The sequence below is a fragment of the Moschus berezovskii genome, chromosome 13 (genome assembly GCF_049115385.1).
Source record: "Moschus berezovskii isolate FMDL1 chromosome 13, NW_MosBer_1.0, whole genome shotgun sequence".
NCBI lineage: Eukaryota > Metazoa > Chordata > Mammalia > Artiodactyla > Moschidae > Moschus > Moschus berezovskii.
In genome coordinates, this window is record NC_142472.1 from 7966227 (window position 1) to 7989867 (window position 23641).

Consider the following 23641-nt stretch of genomic DNA (forward strand, 5'->3'; position numbering starts at 1 on the left):
GACATGCCCCTACAACGTTCTGTAATAGTCCGAGTTGATTTTAAGTGTCACTTAACTGAGATTATTTAACAAAGCTTCCCAGCATTAAACATTAACACAGCTCTTTTTATAATACACAGTTCGTTATCATGCTAATAAATGATTAATTAGAATTCTCTGTCTGGGCCAATAATTTGGCAGGGCTTTTATGATTCATAATTTGTGCTGTTGTAAGGTTACCTCTCGAAACTGACATTCTAGCATTTATTGTTCTTTATTACCTCTCTGAGGTGGCTTTGGAAGGAGACACCAGATGACACATGTTTGAAAAGGGTTTAAAAGTTGGATGCGGTTAGAGTAGACGGTATCATCTAATAGGAGCAGTGGACTGGAACTGCTGTGGACTTCAGTGAGCGTTTGAGCAGAACAGCCAGCAATGGATAGCTCAATGGTCTGTTTGGCCAATGCAACAGTTTGCAATGGCACGTCCTGTCTGGTACCAGAAACCAACTTCAACGCCATTCTAAGTACAGTCCTGAGTGCCGTCCTGACCATCCTGTTGGCTCTGGTGATGTTCTCCATGGGATGCAATGTGGAACTCAAGAAATTCCTAGGGCACATAAAGCGGCCATGGGGCATCTGTATTGGCTTCCTCTGTCAGTTCGGGATCATGCCCCTCACAGGATTCATCCTCTCCGTGGCCTTTGACATCATTCCCATCCAAGCCGTAGTGGTCCTCATCATGGGATGCTGTCCGGGAGGGACTTCCTCCAACATCTTGGCCTATTGGGTGGATGGTGACATGGACCTGAGGTAAGATCTGTAAACCTCCCAGTACAGCATTAATGGCATTGAATTAACCTTCTCAGTAGCCTGTGGCATCATGAATGCCCATCTGCTCTGCCATGGATCTGGGGTCCAGCTGAAACAAAAGACAAAATGCCTTTCTTTCCTGCACGGTTGCTGTGCTGTGTGAATCTAAGGATTCTATTCTGTGTTTGTGTTTTTGAATCTAACTCAGTTAAAAAGGAGTTGCATAATTGCTGTTTCTCTTTGGGAAAAGAGTCCAAGTTTTTCCAAAAAAGAAATCCTTTCCAACCCAGAAGCTATAGCTGAGAAAGTTTTCCTTGGTATCAGAAAAAAAAAAAAAAAAAAAACCTTTCTTTGCAGTGATGAGGAGTCCTGAATGCAATCATGAAATCAAATTGTCCACTAAACATTAGACCCTAGGGTGAGGCCATGACCAAACACAGCCAGTTTTTTTGGACAAGATTTCTCTTGGTATAAAATCTAAAAATATATATATATATACATTTGCTTCGCTTCTACTGGCAGTAAATTAAAAAAAAAACCTGGTTCAGTTTTGGAAAGTTGTACTTTTCTAGGAATTTGTCCATTTCTTCCAGGTTATTCATTTTGCTTGCTGCTCATAAAACCAAAGTTACTCCATTTTAAGATAAGGTTGTTTTTAAGTAAAGATTCCTAAAATTGTTTTTTAAAAAAAATAAAAAATTAAAGAATCACTTCAAAAAAAATAAAAAATAAAAACCGATTAAAGAAGTGTAATTGAAAAAAAAAAACCTACAGCAATTTTTTTAAAAATTATGCTTACCTTCCTATAAAATAAACAGAGTGGTCTCAATTGCAATGTTTGTCCATTTCATCCTATGCTATCTGAACCAGCAATGGGGGGGAAAAACACTAATCGGAGTAAGGCGAAGCATTAATGGGAGGGGACCAGGAATTTTAATGCTACAGGTTGAGTAGACAAATACATTTTTCCTTCCCTCCCCATTCCTCATCTCCGGTGAAAGGTGTGCATTTCTGCAAACCAGCCAGGTATCAGTGTAGTGTGTGCTTATTAAATACTGAACAGTGGGCAACAGGCTCTGTTCACCACCTCAGCAGCAACACGTGGAAGAGAGACGCTCATGGTATAGAAATGTAACCACCGCACACTGTCAAACTGGACTCCAGACTGGCCCAGCACCTAGTGGGCACGCGGGATCCCACCACCTCAAGCTCTGCTGGTGCCCATTTCTCCAGAAGCTTTAGAGAAATCACACCAACCGTATATCTTCACGTTACATCTCTCTCACATAAGGAAGTGCCACCTCTTCCCTATAACAGATTTTTTTTTTCCAAATGGAAGTCCTATTAGGAGCAAAGGATGGCAAGTGTTGTTCAGGTTTAGTTAATCTGTGAACCGCCATATAGCAATAAGGCCTCCTTACATCTCAGCTTAGTCTGACCCGGATGGAGGCAGAGGTGGGAACCTACAAGCGAGTCGAGGCGGGTGAAGTGAATTGAAGACAGGACTTTGCCACCAAACAGCTTTCATATAATATTACGTAATGCAACGTTCCAACGAAATGAAAGAGCCTGTATCTCTATGTAAGGCTACACGTGCGATCATCTGTAAGACAGAAAAGTGTGTCTAATGCTGAGTTGATCAGCTTTGGGGGTGGATTCCCTTCTGGGGGCTGAAACAGTTAAAAAAACCTTATCTAAAGGTTCTAACTCACACTTTCCTGTGGCTTAAAGGAAATTCTATTTCTCTGGAAACAGGAGATGATTATGCAATCTTGCTTCCCTTGCATAAAAATTCCTGTAAGAAATAAAAATATTAAGAAATAAGAAAGCCAGAAGTAGAGTTTGAAATGACAGTGGAAAACCCCCAGCTGAATCAGTGTAGATGAATCCTTCAGCAAGTCAGAAGAAGTCCTCTTATTGGACTGTAGTGTTGAAAATTGTTCATTTTCATCCTGGAAAGTGTGCATTCCACTGATTCCCTTGTCTTGTGAACAACACCAATACCCGCCCAGGGCAATCATCATACCTCTCTAGCAATTTCACCTCTCTGGAACTCAAACAAGACCCAGTGAAAGACGTGGCACACCCAAAGTAAATCCTACTTGATCTCATAGACGTTCTTCACACAGGACCTACTTACTTGCCCAGCTCTCAAGCTTTGCTGTGCTTTTACCCAGCACAGAGGATGAGAAACAGGAAGTTGGGGTGGGGGGCAAGTTATTAGAGGGGCAGGATTGTGTCTCACGGCAGCAAGGTTCCCCAAAATCCTGAACCTCAATTTAAAGATTAAAATGCCTCCAAAGCAAAGAAGACAACTTACAAAACACAGCAGCTCATCTTTTTTGTGACCCCACGGACTGTAGCCCCCAGGCTCCTCTGTCCATGGGATTCTCCAAGCAAGAATACTGTGTGGATAGCCATTCCCTTCTCCAGATGATCCCAACCCAGGGATGAAACCCAGGTTTCCTACATTGCAGGCAGATTCTTTACTATCTTAGCCACCAGGGAAGCCCTCAGTTCTTTTAGGGACAGACAGCTCTATGAACCCATCACCCAGAAGACACCACTACATTTTAGTGGAACAAGTAATAGTGTATCAGGAATAATAATCATTGAAAGGAGGTCAAATTATACCACGATGAAGGCGATGAGTTGCATTATGCCTTGCATCTGTTAGAGGAAAAACTGTTGAAATATTTTTCTTTAGAAAATATATTTTAGAAAAATATACTTCTAAATATATTTTCTAACTTCAGAAAAATAGATTTTCTTTAGAACAAATTAAGAAAGTGACATCTCAACTATTGGGAAATGGTTTGCCAACATTTTTTATTCTTTCCTTGTGAGCAGTGGATAACTAAAGTCATGATCACGTGTGTGTATACAATTCTATCTAACCTTTATATTTCCAGTTCTGTCCTCTGGGGACTTTAGCTTCTCCATTTCCGCTTAAATTCTAGCAATGGCAGCCACGATGTGACTGATTATACCAACAGGTACCTGCACTAGTTGAGCAGATACCACAGAACAGGAGCAAATCAATATCATTTGGCTTTCACTTTCCTGGGTGTGGGGGAAATCAAATTCTCTCTCTCTCACCCCATCGTCTCTTCCAAAACCTGGGAAAGTGAAAGTGAAATCACTCAGTCATGTCTGACTCTTTGCAACCCCATGAACTGTAGCCTACCATGCTTCTCCGTCCATGGGATTTTCCAGGCAAGAGTACTGGAGTGGGTTGCCAGTTCCTTCTCCAGAAGATCTTCCTGACCCAGGGATCGAACCTGGGTCTCCCACATTGCAGGCAGACACTTTACCATCTGAGCCACGAGGGAGGTCTTCAATTTGTAGCCTCTGGTGACTTAACACACACACAGTTCAGTTCAGTCACTCAGTCGTGTCCGACTCTTTGAGACCCCATGAATCACAGCACGCCAGGCCTCCCTGTCCATCACCAACTCCCGGAGTTCACTCAAACTCATGTCCACAGAGTCGGTGATGCCATCCAGCCATCTCATTCTCTGTCGTCCCCTTCTCCTCCTGCCCCCAATCCCTCCCAGCATCAGAGTCTTTTCCAGTGAGTCAACTCATCGCATGAGGTGGCCAAAGTATTGCAGTTTCAGCTTCAGCATCAGTCCCTCCAATGAACACCCAGGATCGACATACACACACAAATTACAAAATAGAGACCTTGCTAATGGAATCCTTGCTCACTGATGTACGGCAAGTAGTATTTCCGCTCCTTCACTCCAGTCTAGAAAGTTGTCGTGGGAATCTGATCAGGAAACAGGTGTTTTCACCTGTTCTAGCCCTGTCAAGGGTGCATCAGGCACAAAACGTCTCGGGGAGAAACAGAGGTGTTTTCAGGTGAATTTGCCAGAGGCCCAGGCTCACGGTTCCGGGAACGAACACAGAGACCCCCACCCGCTTGTGTCTGCTCTACATGCAAAGCCTCCCTGGTTTTGAATCTCCCCTTTCTTTAACAATGGCTTGAGCACACTGCACGGGATTCCCTGGTGGCTCAGTCCTTAAAGAATCCACCTGCAGTGCAGGAAACTGCCTGCAATGCGGGAGATGGAGGTTCGATCCCTGGGTCAGGAAGATCCCCTGGAGAAGGGCATCGCTACCCACTCCAGTATTCCTGCCTGGAGAATCCCATGGACAGAGGAGACTGGCGGGCTACAGTCTATGGGGTCCCAAGAGCCAGACAAGACTTAGCAAGTAAACCGCCACCACGCCACCCAAGGGTTTTTCCTTCCCACTTTCTGTTTTCTCACTTCTGTGGGAAATTGCTGCCTGTGCACCCTCTCTCCCGTTCCCCGCTAATTCCTTCATTGCTATGCACAGTCTACACTCCCTTCTATTATTTTCTAGGAAAGTAGAAAACTTTCTAGAAAAGTAGGAAAAGTTTCTAGATTTTCCTCAGTTCAGTTCAGTCTCTCAGTCGTGTCCGACTCTTTGCGACCCCATGAATCACAGCACGCCAGGCCTCCCTGTCCATCACCAACTCCCGGAGTTCACTCAAACTCATGTCCATCGAGTCGGTGATGCCATCCAACCAGTGTATTTTAATCCTCAAACTAATCCTCTGAGGTTAGAATTAATACTATTACTTTCTGCATTTAATAAATGATGAAATTAAGGCTCCAAACCTTGACAGAGGTAATAGTCAGTGTATGTGAGAGTCCAAATTAGAATCCAGATCTATCCATTTATCCCTATCCAGACTCTGAGCCTCCATTCAATGCTGATTCTATGTCATCACTTCCACTGTCCAGCCTCACCTAGATTCAGTTCTTTTGCTGTTTCAAACTTGGTGTTTCATTTCTAATATGATTACAGTCTGTTGCATTTTTCATCACTGACTTCACCAAATTCCTCAGCATTCACTGAATTCTCGTTTATTGCTTTGTTTTAATTCCAAAAGGAAAACAAGAAGGAAAAAAATTCTCGCTGGCAGTGAATAGGGCTAAGACAAGAATTTAAACCAGAGGTTTCTTTTTTTCTTATCTCACGGTTTCTCTTATTCCAATGCAAATGCAAATGCCTGGCATAGTATTTCCGTTGTTGGCCTCTTTGCTGTTTGTTGTTGCTGTTGTTCAGGCACTAAGTGGTGTCCGGCTCTGCGACCCCATGGACTGCAAAACGCCCGGCTTCCCTGTCCTTCACCATCTCCCGGAGCTTACGCAAACTATGTCCGTTGAGTTGGTAATACCATCCAACCATCTCATCCTCTGTTGTCCGCTTCTCCTCCTGCCTTCTCCTCCTTGCTCTTTGCAGAACTTCTGATTTTTTATATAAAATGATCCTTTCCTTTTGTTAATTTATCCTCCTACATTGCTCCTTAAAATCATTTACCTGAGTTGGTTTTCATCTCATTTCGAGTAGTTCAACTCTTCCGTTCTCGTGCCCTCTGCAGTGTTTTAACGCTCCCAGTGGCCACTAACTCTAAACCGTCCCCTTCTCCAGCTCCTGTCTTGGCCCTCCTCATGGCCTCTGTGTAACTGCTCTTGCCAAACTCAAAACCATGATACGACTTCACGAGTTGTCTTAGCACTGAGTCAGAATTGAAGCTTTCACAAAGAAATTTGAAAGAAAAATAAGGAGAGAAACAGACTTCCTCCCAAAAGGTGTTCTCATGGCTGAAAACAAAAAGTACTCACCTTTCCCTTTGCTGTGATCTAGGTAACGAACACCACCCCCTTCCCCACCCCGCTCGTGGCATCTCCACTCTGGAAAGCATATTGGATGTACTGGAATAAAAGTAATTTTATTATGGGGATAACTTTAAATCCATCCTAATTTATTTTTTAAAATAAAAGATAAAAAAGAGAATGGCAAAGGAAGAGAGAGGGGAAAAGTTGTCTACGAACTCCAGGATATTACTTGCAAGTAGGATCAAGCATTGTTTATGACAAATTAGCTTCTTATTCTGGTGTAGAACTCTGCCTTTAGCATCCGCTTGTGTATCTAAGTTAAGGCAACTTGTCACCATAATAGACTGAACCTCTTGGAAATACTTTAGGTACATCCTCGGCATTGGTTACTGTTACACTATTTTAGCTCTTCAGTTCAGTTCAGTTCAGTCGCTCAGTCATGTCCGACTCTCCGCGACCCCATGAATCACAGCACGCCAGGCCTCCCTGTCCATCACCAACTCCCGGAGTTCACTCAAACTCATGTCCATCGAGTCGGTGATGCCATCCAGCCATCTCATTCTCCGTCATCCCCGTCTCCTCCCGCCCCCAACCTTTCCCAGCATCAGACTCTTTTCCAGTGAGTCAAATTTTTTTTTTCTAAATCCTTTAAACATATTTTAAATGAGTTCATTCTGTTGTTGTTTTTTTTTAAAAAAAAAAAGATTATCAGGCAAATTAAGCCCCCTGATAAACACTGTCCTATTCTTTATTTTGCAAAAGCTGGATCTTTTTTTTGGTGGGGTAGCTGGTGGTGTAAATGACTTAGTATTTTCCTTGAAGTCCACGTACAATCCCTTTAAGAAATTACTATCCTGATAGTCCCAGTACTTCAGCTATTAGAGGGCCTTCCAGAAAAAGGCCTCTGTGCCGAAACACAACACAGCACACACACACGCACACACACCCAACGGCCAGACGGGGTTAGGGCTAACTGGCTTTTGATGAGCTCCTTGAATCATTCTAAGTGCTGGACACATCGGGTCCCTCAGCCTGTGAGGTGGTAACGATTAAGATCTTCATTTCACAGAGAAGGAAACTGGCCTAGAGACGTCAAGTAAGCTAAGAGTCATGTTGGTGGCCAGCCCTGCTTCCGAGCTAGGCAGGGTCTGGCCCAGCCGTCTAAGGGCCCCATTTCCTGGGAAGAGACTGTGCCGCCACCACCACGCCCCGAGCACCCTGCAGAGACTGGAAGACCCCCTTAACCCGAAAGCCCTCCTCCACCCACTGCAGTGGTGCTGAAGAAGATCATTCCACACCCTCCACCTCCAGAGCCGTTGTCCTCCTGCTCAGCCAGGTCACTCATTCACACGCCGATGCTCTTGGGAGCAGACTCCCAGACCTTGGTTCTCTTCTAAGTTTTTTATATATCGTTTTGCTTACTTATTTATTCTGTATTTCGGGCTGCCCTGGGTCTTCGTGGCCTTGTGCAGGCTTTTCTCTAGTTGTGGCGAGCGGGGTTACTCTTCATCACAGTGCTCAGGCTTCTCATTGCGGGGGCCTCTCTCTTTGCAGAGCTCGGGCTGTAGGTGCTTGGGCCTCAGTCGCTGTGCTCCATGGGCTCCGTAGCCGTGGCTCCCAGGCTCTAGAGCTCGGGCTCAGTAGATGTAGCACCTGGGCTTAGTTGTTCCGTGGCATATGGGATCTTCCTGGACCAGGGAATGAACCCAGGTCCCCCGCGTTGGCAGATGAATTCTTATCCACTGCACCACCAGAGAAGTCCCAGACGCTGGTTCTGCTGAACTCCATTTGCTAAATCTCTTAGCAGAAGTAGAAACGAGGTCCACCCTGTCTGCTCTCCTGGTTTCTTTGGTTTCTGAAGTCAGTTTCCTCTCCTTTCTCAAGTTTTTTTGGGGAGAGGTGCAGTCGAGGAATAATTTGTCTGCTTTAAGGAAAGACACTGAGACTTCTTCCCTTGGACATGCATTCTCCTTCAGGGGCTGTGGAGACCCATCTCATCTCGAGCTGGACAGACATACCAAAGTCCATGAAGTCTTGGCAGGTGTAAATATGTCTGCTGTTCTCTGACTGGAGGTTCTCAGGGCGGCATGTCCAAGCACCTCGTACCTCATTTAACAATGAGTTTAAATTGTCACGAAATATCTTCTCTGATGCTTGAGAAGCAATGGAAAGTGAAAGTGTTAGTTTCTCTGTTGTGTCTGACTCTTTGTGACCCCATGGACTGTAGCCCACCAGGTTCCTCTGTCCCTGGGGTTCTCCAGGCAAAAATACTGGAATGGGTTGCCATTTCCTTCTCCGGAGGATCTTCTCAACCCAGGAATCGAACCTGAGTCTCCTGCATGGCAGGCAGATTTTTTTAATGTCTGAACCACCAAGGGAGGTCCAAAAGCAATGGGGAGGGAGACAAAATAGAAAGGGACTCAGTACAGATCCCACCATCTTGCCCCTGGTGTGGCCTGCACAGGACATGTATATTTCCATCCATCAGACGGGATGGTGCAGTTTGGAAAGAGTCTCTGGCAGGACTTTCTGATCATGGGTTGAGAAAGGAAACCACCTCTCCCCTGAAAAGCCCAGGTGGCCATGTCAACTTGCCTGTTTGCTTCTAGCATCAGCATGACCACCTGCTCCACACTGCTCGCCCTGGGAATGATGCCGCTGTGCCTGTTAATCTACACCAAAATGTGGGTTGACTCGGGGATGATCGTGATTCCCTACGACAACATAGGTAAGTCACTCGTCTGCCAGACCCTGAGCCTGGTCAGCCTCCCCTCTGCTTGCCCCTGGCTGACTTCTCAGGCCAGGCTCAGCCTCAGCTAGACCTTGCCTCTCACACCCTCTATACTTTGTGCATGCTTGCTCCTTGGAAGAAAAGTCCAAACCTAAGTGGCATATTAAAAAACAGAGGCATTACTTTGCTGGAAAAGGTCCATATAGTCAAAGATACAGTTTTTCCAGTAATCATGTGTGGATGTGAGAGTTGGACCCATAAAGAAAGCTGAGTGCCAAAGAAATGATGCTTTTGAACTGTGGTGCTGGAGAAGACTCTTGAGAGTCCTTTGGACTGCAAGGAGATCCAACCAGTCCATCCTAAAGGGGATCAGTCCTGGATGTTCATTGGAAGGACTGATGCTGAAGCTGAAACCCCAATACTCTGGCCATCTGATGCAAAGAACTGAATCACTGGAAAAGACCCTGATGCTGGGAAAGATTGAAGGCAGGAGGAGAAGGGGGCGACAGAGGGTGAGACGGTTGGATGGCATCACCGACTGGGTGAACATGAGTTTGAGCAAGCTCCTGGAGATACTGAAGGACAGGGAAGCCTGGTGTGCTGCAGTCCACGGGGTCTGCAAAGAACCAGACACTACTGTGTGACTGGACAACAACAAAGGCCTCCAGGACAAGCCTCGCCTGCGTCTGAATGAGGGTTAGCAGAATCTGAATTCCACACCTTGAGCCCGTGGGAGAATCAGTTTTGTCCTCCACCGAAACCACCAGGGAGAGGGGCTGATGGGAGGGACCCCTGGGCACAGCCATCTGGACCTAAGGAGACTGGAGCCTGGTGCACAGGAGGCTCTGTCCTTCCCGAAACCCAGAGCACAACTAATCCCAGGGGAACGAGTTTGCTCCCAATCACTCAAGTTAAAGAAATCGGAAAAAACATTCCACTAATGATTTCAAAATAGGGCACCCGGTAAGAAACAGCCATGAGAAGCCTTCAGGTGAAGCACACTGTTTATAACTGTCCCCTCGGGACCGTGTCTTGATTCAGAAGGTGGTCTACTGGCCCGGCTTGTGCATCTGGTCCCAGGAGCCCAATGTGCAAGCTGTAACTCTGTGTCCACTCATCTCAGCTCCCAGATGGTCACCTCCACACCCAAAGGGCTTTTCTCTGTTTCTAGGGGAACAAATAATGGTGGGAGATTAGGTCCCTGGTGGAACATGGGGTCAAGGGCAGGATAGGATAGTTCCTGGTCTATGCAAAGCAGGCATCTGCCAGAACCAGGATCATCGCAGCTGAGATGTGGGTAAGTTAGTACATCAGGACCCATCGCTGGTATGCTAATAGTCTTTTCTCAGCTGCCCTTGGAGACACGTGTCTCCCTAATGGGCTTCCACAAAGAGGTGTGGGGGTCCCATGGAAGGGAGCACGCGAGCAAAGACTGAACGGTGCCTCAGAAAGATGGTTGGTTGTAAAAAGGATTCCTATTGGCATGGGAAGCTGTCCTGGATGGCTTCCATTTCTAAGAAAGATTGGTTCTGTGATTAAAAAAAAAAACCTGATTCAGGTCTACACAACTGAATCAGAACAAACTTTGGCACACCCCCCTGGGGACAATCTGTATTGTAGTATCTTCAGATGGCCTCCACTTTCTCTCTATTCCTACCATGGTCATTGGCCAACCCCTCCACCATCCCTCCCCAAAAGTGGTTCTTTTTGTCACACTTGATCAATATAGGATTTCCCCTCCTGTGGTCCTTCTACTGACCCCAGGGAACTCCTTCCTGCCATCTACTGCAAGCAGGTTTTAGGTGACCCTGGGCCTCATGCTGCTCAACCCCCAGTCTGCTGCCTGGGAAGGGCACCTTCTTAAACAGTGCAATTTGTTGAGTGGTGTACATTTCTCACAGAACCTGTCTGCTGAATGAGAATTTTTAATTCTATATTGCTTGTCGTTTAAGAAAAAAATTAAGTCTTAAAGTATCCTACTCTTAACAGTCATTCCTTTCTGAAAAATGCCCCGTGGCAATATTGGGAAATTCTAACTACAGTGTGAATGATTGATAGCAAGGAAAAGAAAGTGAGAAAGAGTCATTCGTACCTCAGAGGAGGAAGACATCATCATACAAGACATGAAGGGCAGAAAAGAAAATAGAAATGAAGAGAAACAGAGAGGAAAAGATTAAAAAAATTTTCAATGATAGCCTGCCAAACAAAGATGTTAACTCCGCTTATTCACCATTTTGCCTGGGCCTGTTTTCCAACCTAACCTTCTTGCTATCCTTCAACGTGGAAAACACACAACCTGATTAATTAGCAAGATGTTATCACTGCTTTTTCAACGAGGCAGTTTAGGCTCAGGGCATATGTTTAATTTGCTGGGAGTAGCCCTCAGATCTGCTCTCACCTGCTCCGTGGGCAGGGCCATTGTACGCAGCTCCCATACGCGCTTCCGACATTCTGATGACTCAGCAAACACACCCTGAGTCCCTTCAGAGGATGAGAGCTCAATAGAGACCGAGGCCACTTGCGCAGCCGGTAACGCCGCAAACACTGCAGCAAGTTGCTGTTTCTACTCCTCCCTCAAAGCATTTGAAGAAGTCTAGGACCAGGAACCGTGCATCCACTTCACCATCGATTCTCGCATCAGCACCGTGAGACAGAATTCTGCCCACTCCACAGACGGGGAAAGCAAGACTCAGAGGCATAAAGGACTCACAGTTCTCACAGCTTGTGAGTCAGGCCCTGCGCTGAGTCTGTCCGGCTCCAGCTTCCACCACGTGACTCTGCTCCCCATTCTCTTTCCTTCTCTCTCCCTTCTTCCCTCCTGTCCCTGCCACGTAAACTTGATTAAAGGTCCAGTTATGATCCAGGTACGACTGTAAGCAGATGCTTTCACCTCTAAATAGACAGGTACTTGCCACAGAGAGCTCAGGTACACGGGGAATAAGATACACAGGATCTAGCCTGAGGGAGTAAATGAAGACAACAGCCCACCTCTCCAGGCGGGAGTCCACACTCGGAGAGAGACGAAGGGCAAAGGGTGTCTTTTCCAGCCAACTTTGAGTCCACTTTCAAACTTGATGTGGTTTCATATGGATCAAGAGAGGAAATGCAATTCTGCCATCGACTTGAGCAGCTGGTCCTGCTTGCGTGTGTATCCTGCAGCCTGGGGTGCTCTCAAAAGATAAAGACTCAGCAAGGAGGAGCCGAACATGGAGCTGGGCTGCCTTTGCACAGACCCAACATGTGACAAATACATCACCAAAGCCTGCTGCTTCTGCTGCTGCTGCTAAGTCACTTCAGTCGTGTCCGACTCTGTGTGACCCCACAGATGGAAGCCCACCAGGCTCCCCCTTCCCTGGGATTCTCCAGGCAAGAACACTGGAGTGGGTTGCCATTTCCTTCTCCAATGTGTGAAAGTGAAGTCGCTCAGTCGTGTCCGACCCCTAGCGACCCCACGGACTAATCACACTCATATTCCAATCACAGTTTTGGCCCCCAGATGGAAGACACTACAGGACGGTTGATACGCATCAGAGTGGTTTTCCTTTAAGGTGAACAAACATCCCTTTAGGGAACAGTCTGAAGATCCAGAGGAAGAATGTTCCTCCCAGGAGCAGGATGCAAGGACCCCCCAAAGGGGATTTTTCTAGGAGCTCTTACCACTATGTCCATCAGTGACCCTTTTTCATTTCCTTTATTCCATCATTTTCTCCTTCTTCTTTCATCCCTATTTTTCTTTTTTCTTTTCCTGCTCTTGGTACGCTCAGCTATTACTTAATCCCATTGTGTAATTTCTGGGAAAAAGTCATTGCAGACCCTTATACTGCCAGGAGGGCCAGAAGGCTGCAAAGACATTATGTTTTTATCACTATTACATTCGTTGTAAATTGACATTTACAGCCCTGGAATCTAGAATCCATTTCCCAGTCCTGGTTCAATCTACTCCAGTACCAAGCAACACCCACTCTCAGAATTTCATTATTCGACTCCACTTTCTCCTAGTGCTTTAAAGGGATGTTTGTAAAAGAAACAGCCCACGAGAAGTTACAAGTTGTTCGGTGCTATATTATCTAAAAGCAGCCATTGGACAAATGAGTGTTAAATAATAAGGAGAAACAAACCACATGTCGCAAGAACAGCAGTAAATTTAACACGGAGAAATTGAAGTATGACTTTTATCTGGCTGGGTGAGCACATTCCTGCAAAGAATTATAATTACTTGAGAGGTCGCCAAATATATTATCTCATGGAAAATTTAAAGCATGCTTTTCCAACCTATTGTCTCACCTCTCGGCTGCAGGTTTGAATCACCCTAGTCAATCTTAACTCAAAGTCATTAGCCACAGAATGCCTGCAGAATCCTGAAATTTTTTTCTTTTATTTCTGCTACTGTGAAGTAACAGACAGATGTTAACTATCATCTTTGTACACCCCAAGAATACACACACACACTTTGAAACGATATTGTTCACTAGCATAAAAGACTCCAAAGCCAAATAAGCCAAGATTCTGACAAGTTGAAACTAAAAGATATCAATTGATAGTATCAGTTCAGTACAGTTCAGTTCAGTCGCTCAGTCGTGTCCAACTCTTTGCGACCCCATGAATCATAGCACGCCAGGCCTCCCTGTCTATCACCAACTCCTGGAGTTCACTCAAACTCATGTCCATTGAGTCGGTGATGCCATCCAACCATCTCATTCTCTGTCGTCCCCGTCTCCTCCCACCCTCAATCCCTCCCAGCATCAGACTCTTTTCCGGTGAGTCAACTCGTCGCATGAGGTGGCCAAAGTATTGGCGTTTCAGCTTTAGCATCAAGGAAGTCTAAAAAAATTAATCTAGGATTTAGGGAAAGGATTTATATCATCTATATAATCGATTTTTCCACGAGAAATATTGAATTGTTTACTGGAGTAGGTGAAGAAGTAGAGTTTGGGGGAGGTTGTTGGTTTTTCAGTTATTTAGTGTGTTCAAGACAGGAGTCTGAGCACTATCCCAAAGCCTTTGGAGCCCGCTTACTCTTGTTTTCGTCTTGCCTGTGCTTGTTCTGTCGATCACATTGCTCTCGGTCACCTTCAGGTATATCTCTGGTGGCTCTTGTTGTTCCTGTCTCGCTTGGAATGTATGTGAACCACAAGTGGCCCCGTCAAGCCAAGATCATCCTTAAGGTAAGCGTCCCATGTCACTCATGGCACAGGCAGCACACTCAAGTGCCCCAGCGTGTGCGCTGCAATGACGAGTCTCTCCATCAACTGAACTGGTCTTCTCACCGGCTCAGAAAACCCCTTCTAAGGGGTCTTAAAGTTAATAGATACGCAGCCCACTCCTCTAGAATGCCCTTCCCTGTCCACATGGCAAGTTTCTATCCACCCTTTGAGATTCCCAGTTCACCCCATTCAAAGTCACCTCTTGGCTTTTTTCTACTCTGTACACCCACAGCACTTTATTTTACCTCTGCTATGTGGGTTTGTCGGAGAAGGCAATGGCAAGCCACTCCAGTACTCTTGCCTAGAAAATCCCATGGATGGAGGAGCCTGGTGGGCTGAAGTCCATGGGGTCGCTAAGGGTCGGTTGCGACTGAGCGACTTCACTTTCACTTTTCACTTTCATACATTGGAGAAGGAAATGGCAACCCACTCCAGTGTTCTTGCCTGGAGACTCCCAGGGACGGGAGAGCCTTGTGGGCTTCCGTCTATGGGGTCACACAGAGTCGGACACGACTGAAGTGACTTAGCAGCAGCAGCAGCATGTGGGTTTGTATTAAGAAATATATCTAGATAGCTGTCTTAGAAAATAGGTCATGTCTTTCTCATCCTTGTGTCCATATGGCCAATCCAGTACCTGGCAATTGATAGATTCTATATTTATATAAATATGTGTGTGTATGAGTAAATGCATATGTATAGATATTAAAACTATATTAAATATATAATGTGTGTATATTACACACATAAATAGATGGATATAAAATGATACATATATATTGGAGAAGGAAATGGCACCCCACTCCAGTATTCTTGCCTGGAGAATCCCATGGACGGAGGGGCCTGGTGGGCTACAGTCCACGGGGTCACAAAGAGTCAGACACAACTTAGCGACTTCACTTTCTTAAAAATATACTAAATATATAATGTGTGTATATGATACACATATATAGATAAATATAAAATGATACATATATATATATACATACAAATGATGACATATGTAATAAGTTGCCATTCATTCCCTTTTACTATATTCTAATCAGAAGAGATGGAGATGGATGACACAGATATACAGACACGGACTGTATTTGTCTGGCAGAGTCCCTTTGCTGTTCACCTGAAATGATCACAACATTGTTACCTGGCTATACCCCAATACAAAATAAAAAGCTCAAAGGGAAAAAAAAAGATGTATAGATATGGACAGATTCCACTTCCCAGTGGGTAAAATAAGCCATTTAGTGTTCTTTTTTTTTCTCTCACCAAAAAAAAAAAAAATTATCATCTCCATTTTTTTCTTTTTCTAATGTGAAAAGGAGAAAGCAATAACGCTGGCTCGCCCACACCTTTTTAACTTTCATAGAGTTTCATCTCCATTTTCTCATTACCAAGACAATCATAAAATGTGACTAGGGCAGGATTTCATCTTCAATCCTAGATGAAAAAGCTGTGACTCAGAGAGGTTTCATGATTGACCTAAGGAAGGCAGGTAGGAGGAGGTGAATTTGGAAACTAGGTCTTCTGATTCTTCCTGGAGTGGGTTCTCCTCCCCTGTGACAACGCTGATTTGCAAGTAGAACATCTTCTTCGGGCTAATTGAGATTAACAGCACTCCATGTCCTGTTAATCTTTCTAAAGCTTGAAGTGTGGGGCAAGCACCAGCATTTCCCAGAGTCTACCATGACCATCGGGCAAGAGGTACACAGAGGGCTCACTGTTCTCATTTCCTCAGGAGGAAAGAGAGCCTTAGGCTTCTTCTCCCAAAGGAGTCCTTGAGCTTGCTTTGACTCACGATTGTTGCTGCTGTTGTCTTTCTTCCAGATCGGATCCATCACAGGCGCCCTGCTCATAGTGATCATAGCCGTGGTTGGAGGCGTGCTCTACCAGAGTGCCTGGATCATAGAGCCCAAACTCTGGATCATAGGAACCATATTTCCCATAGCTGGCTACTCCTTAGGGTTTTTCCTGGCTAGAATAGCCGGTCAGTCCTGGCACAGGTATGGTGTTTTCAGTAAATCATACTAGGAATATTCTTATGTAATAGCCATTGTATTCTTCTGCTCTGTATGCGGTCAGTCTTTGCAAGCCCATGGACTGTAGCCGCCAGGCTCCTCTCTCCATGAAATTTCTCAGGCAAGAATACTGGAGTGGATTGCCGTTTCCTACTCCAAGAGATCTTCCCGATCCAGGAATCAAACCTGTATCTCCTGCATCAGCAGGCAGATTCTTTACCACTGAGCCACCTGGGAAGCCCAACTCGTTTGCTAGGGCTGCTCAAACAAAGTACCAAAAACTGAGAGGCTTCAACAACAGAAATTTGTCTCTCAGTTCCAGAGGATAGATGTCCAGAATCCGGGTGTCAGCAGGACTGGTCCTTTATGAGGAATAAAGGGGAGTCTGTTCAGGTCCCTCCCCTTGGCTGTTAGGTGCATCTTCCTATTTCTGCTCACACTGCCTTCTTTCTATGGATGTCTCTACATTCAAATCCCCCCTTTTCATAAGGACACTGGTCGTATTGACACTGGTCGTACATCCAAATCATCTGTCTTCACTGTTAATAATTGTATATTTAGTGACCTTATTTCCAAAGAGTCACAATCTGAGGTCCTGAGGGTTAGGACCTTTACCACACAATTCAACCTAGAATAGCTGCAAATACAAGGCAAACTCAAAATTTCTCACCTATCATAACGTTCACCCTATTTCTGAATACATCACTCTGAGTAGATGCATTCATTCCTAAATCATACACATTCCCCAGAAAGACAGCACTGACTGCCTCTTGTTGTTCAAACCCTCCTGGACCCCTCCCCATACAGTGCGTGTTGAGCTCTTCTGCAGTCACATACTCAGATTCTCCAAACAAAGTGACTTCAACAAAAGCATCCACATCGTCCTTGTGACCTACAAAGCTCCTCTAGCCAGAAGCAGGACCAACTCATGATCCACACAGGTTTTAGCACATGTGGGCCTGCTACAAGGAAGGATATTTCATCTCCAAACAGCACATCGGGATGTAATTTTATTTTATAATTTTTATTTATATAAAATGTATTCAGTATTATGTTGAATAAGTATATATTACTTATAAATGAATATTATCCAATATATTAAATATAAGATAAACAAATTATACATATGTGTACTATAGAAATAGATGACAAGATATCTTCTAGTGCTCAGAGGCTAAAATAAGCTAGCTGGCATTCCTTGTTCCTCTGGACTAGAAATATTATAAACCTCAGTATTTTTAATGTAAAGAGGAGAAAACAGTAACAGCAGCTTTTGTTTACACAAGACTTTTTAATGTTCACAGAGGTTTTTTTTTTATTTTATTTTTATTTGGAAGATAATTACTTTACAACTAGTGATGGCTTGTGCCATCCATCACCATGAATCAGCCACAGGCTGATGTCCCCTCCCTCTTATACACACCTCCCACTTCCCTCCCTATCTCACCCCTCTAGGTTGTCATAGAGATTTTATAGAGGTTCATATCCATTTTCTGATTATTATAGCAATCATTAGGGTGACTAGAGTAAGAGTTCATCTATGTATATTAGAGAAAAAGATAAAATATCTATATTATATTATCTAATAATATATTAATAAGTTGCATGTTTGTCTAATATAAATAAAACTATGTGAATAAATGCATTAAAACAGATACATTTATACATACATATTTATGTACTTGTTCTCATATCTGCTTTTTTTTTCTGGAGTAATTTTTTTTAGAATAATTTGCAATGTTGTGTTAGCTTCCAGTGTACAGCAAAGTGATTATTGTATATATGTGCATATTATTGTTCAAATTTTTTTCCAGTATAGATTGTTAGAAGATATTGAGGGTTTCCCAGGTGGCTCAGTGGGTAAAGAATCCACCTGCAATGCTGGAGACACAGGAGACATAGGTTCAATCCCTGGGTCTGGGAGATCCCCTGGATGAGGGCAAGACAACCCGCTCCAGTATTCTTGCCTGGAAAATCCAATGGACAGACGAGCCTGATGGGCTACAGTCCATGGGGTCGCAGAGTCGGACACACCTGAAGCGACTAAGCACACACACACACACACACAAGATATTGAATATAGTTCCCTGGGTAGCGGGTCCCCTTGTTGATTACCACCTTTATATATAGTGGTGTGTATCTGCTAATCCCAAACTCCTAGTTTACCCCTCCCTGCCCTCCACCGTCTCCTTGGTAACAGATCTGCTTCTAACGTTACACAATAACAAAGCAGAACAACACCCAGAACGAACCAGCGAAAACACTGGTTCTCTGGACCTCTCCTCCAGGTGCCGAACCGTTGCTTTGGAAACAGGGATGCAGAACACACAGCTGTGCTCCACCATCGTCCAGCTCTCCTTCACCCCCGAAGAGCTCAACCTCATATTCACCTTCCCCCTCATCTACAGCATCTTCCAAATCGTCGCGGCAGCACTGTTCTTAGCAGGTGAGGACCCTCACAGTCACGTTTCATGGCGATGCGCTCCTTTGAGGAATCCTGAGGTCGCCAGTATGGCATCATTTAATTCCCTGTTTCTGGCAGTGAAATAAGTGGGTGGTAGAAGTCACCCATATCATTATGACTTGATATTAAGCATATCAAAATGATGTACTGAGCAAAATGATTCCTGGAGTAGGAAATGGCAACCCATTTCAGTGTTCTGGCCTGAGAAATTCCATGGACTGGGGGGTTAAAGTCCACGGGGTCGCAGAAGTCAGATATAATGAGTGACTGAGCATACACACACACACTCTCACACACACATATAGAATATTTATCAGAAAATTGGTGTAACAAGAGACATCAGGCTAAGCTATATTGGAAGACATATATGTGTGCATATATTATTTATTTATACATTTATTTATATATATTTTAGTCCCATACAATTGAAACAGTTGAAGCACACTCGTTCTTTGTTTCAAGTACAAGGAATAGCAAGTTTGATTTTTTTTTTATTCTAACGTAGCATATAGCTTTGATCCATTAGCCCCTGCCACTTGCCAGCCGTCACCCGCTTGAAACTTTTCTCAACATTTGTTTTCTAATAACTGGTGATATTTGACCTTTATTTTCAAAATCTGGTTTTGTTTATTTTTAATAAAGGAATTTCACCTTTAAGTTTCATGGCATTTTAACAGGGACAGCATAGTGAAGGCGGATGAAAAATTAACATGACTCTTAAGTGATCCAATGATCAGAGGTACAATTTTGCTTTTTCGCTTAGCTCCAATAGGTATTCAACTGGCCCATGGGAGCTAATCGTTCTCCGCGCTGTGGTCTTGAATGTCATTCTCGAAGCACAGTTTTCCTTCCTAGAATAGGACCCTCTGGATCCATTAGAAACATTCCACTGAGTTATCACCGGTCCAGGACAGAGGGCTCCATGGCCTAATTACCTTGCTTTCTCTTTGTTGGAGATGCACCCAATTTGGTGCACTGTGGGATTTTTCCAAATAACTACTAGTGGCATCTACCAGACAAACCAGAGAAAGTATACTGGTGACAGAACAGTCACATAGACTTACTAGTTAAATGACTAATTCAAAAGGGGTTAACAGATGAGCTGGAGGAATAATGGGAAAGTCCTTAGCTTCTCCTAAGGACATGCAGTGCTGAGAAACATGTCTTGATGAAAAGATTATAAGTCTCAATGTTTTCTGGACCAACGAAAGGAAAGAAGGACAGGAAGAAGGAAGGAGGAAATAGTTTGGTTAAGTAAAATCAGTGCTAAGATGAGGATTCTTGGCTCAAAACAGTTCATAATAAAAGTAGAATATTTTGATTAACCACAAGTTCAATTCAATAGAGTCAATAGCTCAGTGGCTTTGAAACTAGTATATTAGAAGTGCGGGGACCAACCATGGAGATATTGATCTTGACATATTAGGACCTTGGAAGCAGGCTGTTGTCTTTCTCATCTCTGTGTCATCACAAGAGTTGGTGTTTACTGATCTCTTGGTCATCTCCCAAGGCTGTACTACACACTTGAGCATTTTATCTCACAATTGCCCTATGAGATAGATAGCACTATTATATCTTTAAGTGTGAGGTACTGGAATCTGAGGGTGCCAATAAATGATACCTTCTCTTCCCCTATTGACTTTGGAACCAAATGAGAAGTAGAAGGGGAAAAAATCAGATACTTAGATAACAAAATAGCACATTTATTGTATTCAATCAATAAAGCTTAATTAAAAAATACAGCTGGCAACAACGACCAGATGGGCTTGTTAATACCACCCCTTTTCATTGCTTCCCACGGGTGCATTTAGCACACAGATACATCAACCATGGGCCAGTCTGTCCAGGAGCGAGCTGATCTCAGAAATATGCTGAGACTTGGCTGGTATGAGAGACTAGCAGCTTCATGGAATCTCTTGGCTGATCACCCATCAGCCAAGGCCCCCCCAGCATGGGAAGAAGTCAGTGAAGGCTGGGAGAGACAGTTATTCCAGCTCAACTCCTCCAACATAGCCCAGCAGGCCAAGGTCTTGACAATGCACCTTAGCTTATGTGTTGAGGACCTGTGCATAACTGGGAGATGGCAGGGACAGGAGACGTGCTTGCTGTGGTTGCTCCTGCTAGGTACCAGCAACCTAACTGATGCCTGCCGGAATCGGGTGAGCACACATGTGCTAGGCCCTTCCGAAGTGCAGTCGCCCCTCTTCCCACGAGTGACCCACAGAGCTCAGGGGGGGTCGCACTCACTAGTTGCCTCCCGCCCACAGAAAATGCCAGCTGTGTTTTGAGTCACCAATTATCACGCCTGTCCAATGTAAGCTGGCAGCTGATTACTATGAAATTTGTTTCATCTGCTGTGCATTGTCTTCTAGTGTACGTGGTATACAAGAAATATTATAGGAAAAACAATGTGGAACTTCCGGAGGGCAGAGACAAGGAACCAGTACCTGAGTCATCGTTCTAACAGGTCAATGAAGGATTTCAACCAGACGAAAAGCAAACACCGGCGGACCAAAAAGCATCCTAAAGAATGTGCTTCAGCTCTAACAATACTTAATTATTTGTTTGGATAGGATATTTGGCAGAAAAAAGTTATGGTGAAAATTTAAATTTGAATTGAATTCGTGTATTGGTTTTGGTACCAAGCGACTGGCAATCCAAATATTTAATGTAACAAATATTTGTACACATGTATGTGATTCTATATATATATACATATGTATACACTGGTTTTGAATATGGCCCCAAATATCCTTGAACATCAGACTAAAGCCAACACAGGACACACTGAGAATTTAATAACCAAAGTAGAATCCAGCCCATAACTCGATAGAGATTTTGTACATCTGTCACTCGGCCCTGGGAGTCCAATGATGCTCACTTGATTTTTTTGTAGGAAAAACAGAATTCTTCAAATTCAATGGCTTGAATTTGGCAGAGCTCTTTGAGCCCTGGAGACTTGCCCGTCTGACTCTGGTTACTGTGACAGCTGGCTGGCTCATGGGAAGCCCCCACAGCAGACACCCTAGAGCAGAGAGGGGGCGGTGGGCGCAGAGAGCAGGAGGCGTATTGGAGGAAACAAGACCGCTCCGGTGGGTGAGCTCCATCCAGTGGGAGATGATGGCGAATACAAGGAAAAGCAAACAACCCAGAAACTCACTTGAAATGCGAGACCAGAGTCAATGAGATACACAGCAGTAAGAATGAAGCCAGGGAGCCAGGGGGGAAATGAGGAAGGCATCTCACAGTGTTTGAGGGAGCGGAGGACAAACCCAAGGCCCAGAAGTGGGAAGGGCATCGCCAGCTGAGTCCCTGGGCTGCTGTAAACAGGTCTAACAAGAGGAAGCAAAGAGGATTTGGACAATGACAGCGAGGTTTCAAGGCAAAGGTGGAACAGCTGGCCGACAGTCGGGTCTCCATCACCAGGCTAATTTAATCTCCTTTCCTTCACTCTTCAACGATCCACTCTCCATTCAGTTCAGAGTGGTCTAGTTCCATTTTCTATTGGGTTGATCAAAAAAATTTGTTTGGGTTTTTCCATAAGACGTTTCAGAAAAAACCCAAACGAAGTTTTTGGCCAACCCAATATTCAGCCATTTTTCACTGCTTCATCCATTCCCTTTCGGACATCTTGGTTTCCAAGGGCCTTTTGCATTTGGTTGGTGTGAGTTTGGGTCAAGCTGGTGCCTCAGCATTACAGGATCATGAATTATAGGATCAGCTCTTAGCTATTCCAGTATCAGCAGGGAGGGCCTCTACTCTTAAATGCGTCCCATTTATGCCTTATTATACCAGGTTCACGTTTACAATTGAATGAGTCCTCTATGCTTCCAGCATTAGGCAAACATATTAAAAGGAACTAGGGATTTATTTAAAGGTTAGCAGGGGAGAGGTTTTACCAATCTTCCTATTAGGGAGGGTCAAAGACTGTTGTTCCAAATGGTGCAAAAGGAAGATTTTTCAGTCTGTCTGTCAAGTTCTTCCTGTACTTGTCTCATCAAATGGGAAGCAGGCAGGTGCATTAAAGACACGCCATGAAGTCACATCACAATTTCAAGACGCCCAAAGTCAAGGGCCTGGATGTCAGCAGCTGCAGCAAGCAGATTTTTTCCTCCCTGTTCATCAAGATATGTAAGTCAAACAGAATCTGGCTCTCTTATACAACGTAGTTATCTTGTGAGTTGCAGTTTTTTTTTTCTAATGTGCTAGAGGGAAGAAAAATAGCTGAGCTTTCTCAAATGAAAGCTCTCTATTTTTAAATGAGTTTGAAAGCCTGATTAAATTATGTATTTTATTGCCTCTGTGAGTATCCTATTAAATGAATATTTTATTTTAAAGGCTTGAATAAATGAAAATAATTTTTGTAATGACTGGGCTGGTCTATTTGGGTCTTTGCAACCACTGTCTTCAGTGTTCAGTTCCAGAGACATTAGTAAGATGACGTTTTTCAAATGTTCAATTGTTTCTCGAAAAGTGCCTGAAAGAAACTTAACTAAATACTCTAATAATTAGTTCTCCCACTGATACAGATTGAGGTGGCCCCCAAGAAGATTATACTGGAAGAATATTAACCAAAGATTCTGAAAAACAGGGTGGCGATGCCTGATTTTAAATAATAGTAAAAGCATTACGTGTACTTGATTCCCAGGTGGCTCAGTGTTAAAGAACCCACCTGCCAGTGTAGGAGATGCAGGAGACACGAGTTCCAAACCTGGGTCAGGGAGATCCGCTGGAGGAGGAAATGGCAACTCACTCCAGTATTCTTGCTTGAGAAATCCCATGGA

The 23641-nt window shown here is 44.2% G+C and overlaps 1 protein-coding gene across 1 annotated transcript; it reads left to right on the forward strand.

Moving 5' to 3' along the window:
• The first annotated feature begins 415 nt into the window (after nucleotides 1-415).
• On the forward strand, nucleotides 416-21321 carry SLC10A2 (solute carrier family 10 member 2). Its single transcript, XM_055426859.2, has 6 exons — nucleotides 416-792; nucleotides 9056-9174; nucleotides 14254-14342; nucleotides 16203-16378; nucleotides 18682-18839; nucleotides 21230-21321. Exons 1-6 carry the CDS (start codon nucleotides 416-418, stop codon nucleotides 21319-21321), a joined length of 1011 nt encoding a protein of 336 aa, XP_055282834.2.
• The last annotated feature ends 2320 nt before the right edge of the window (nucleotides 21322-23641 follow it).

Excerpts from the sequence above, each read along its gene's own strand:
- SLC10A2 (XM_055426859.2), top strand. The coding sequence starts at position 416 with ATGGATAGCTCAATGGTCTGTTTGGCCAATGCAACAGTTTGCAATGGC. Across the intron at positions 9,175-14,253 it reads GATTCCCTACGACAACATAG|GTATATCTCTGGTGGCTCTT; the intron begins GTAAGTCACTCG and ends GGTCACCTTCAG. Across the intron at positions 18,840-21,229 it reads GGCAGCACTGTTCTTAGCAG|TGTACGTGGTATACAAGAAA; the intron begins GTGAGGACCCTC and ends ATTGTCTTCTAG.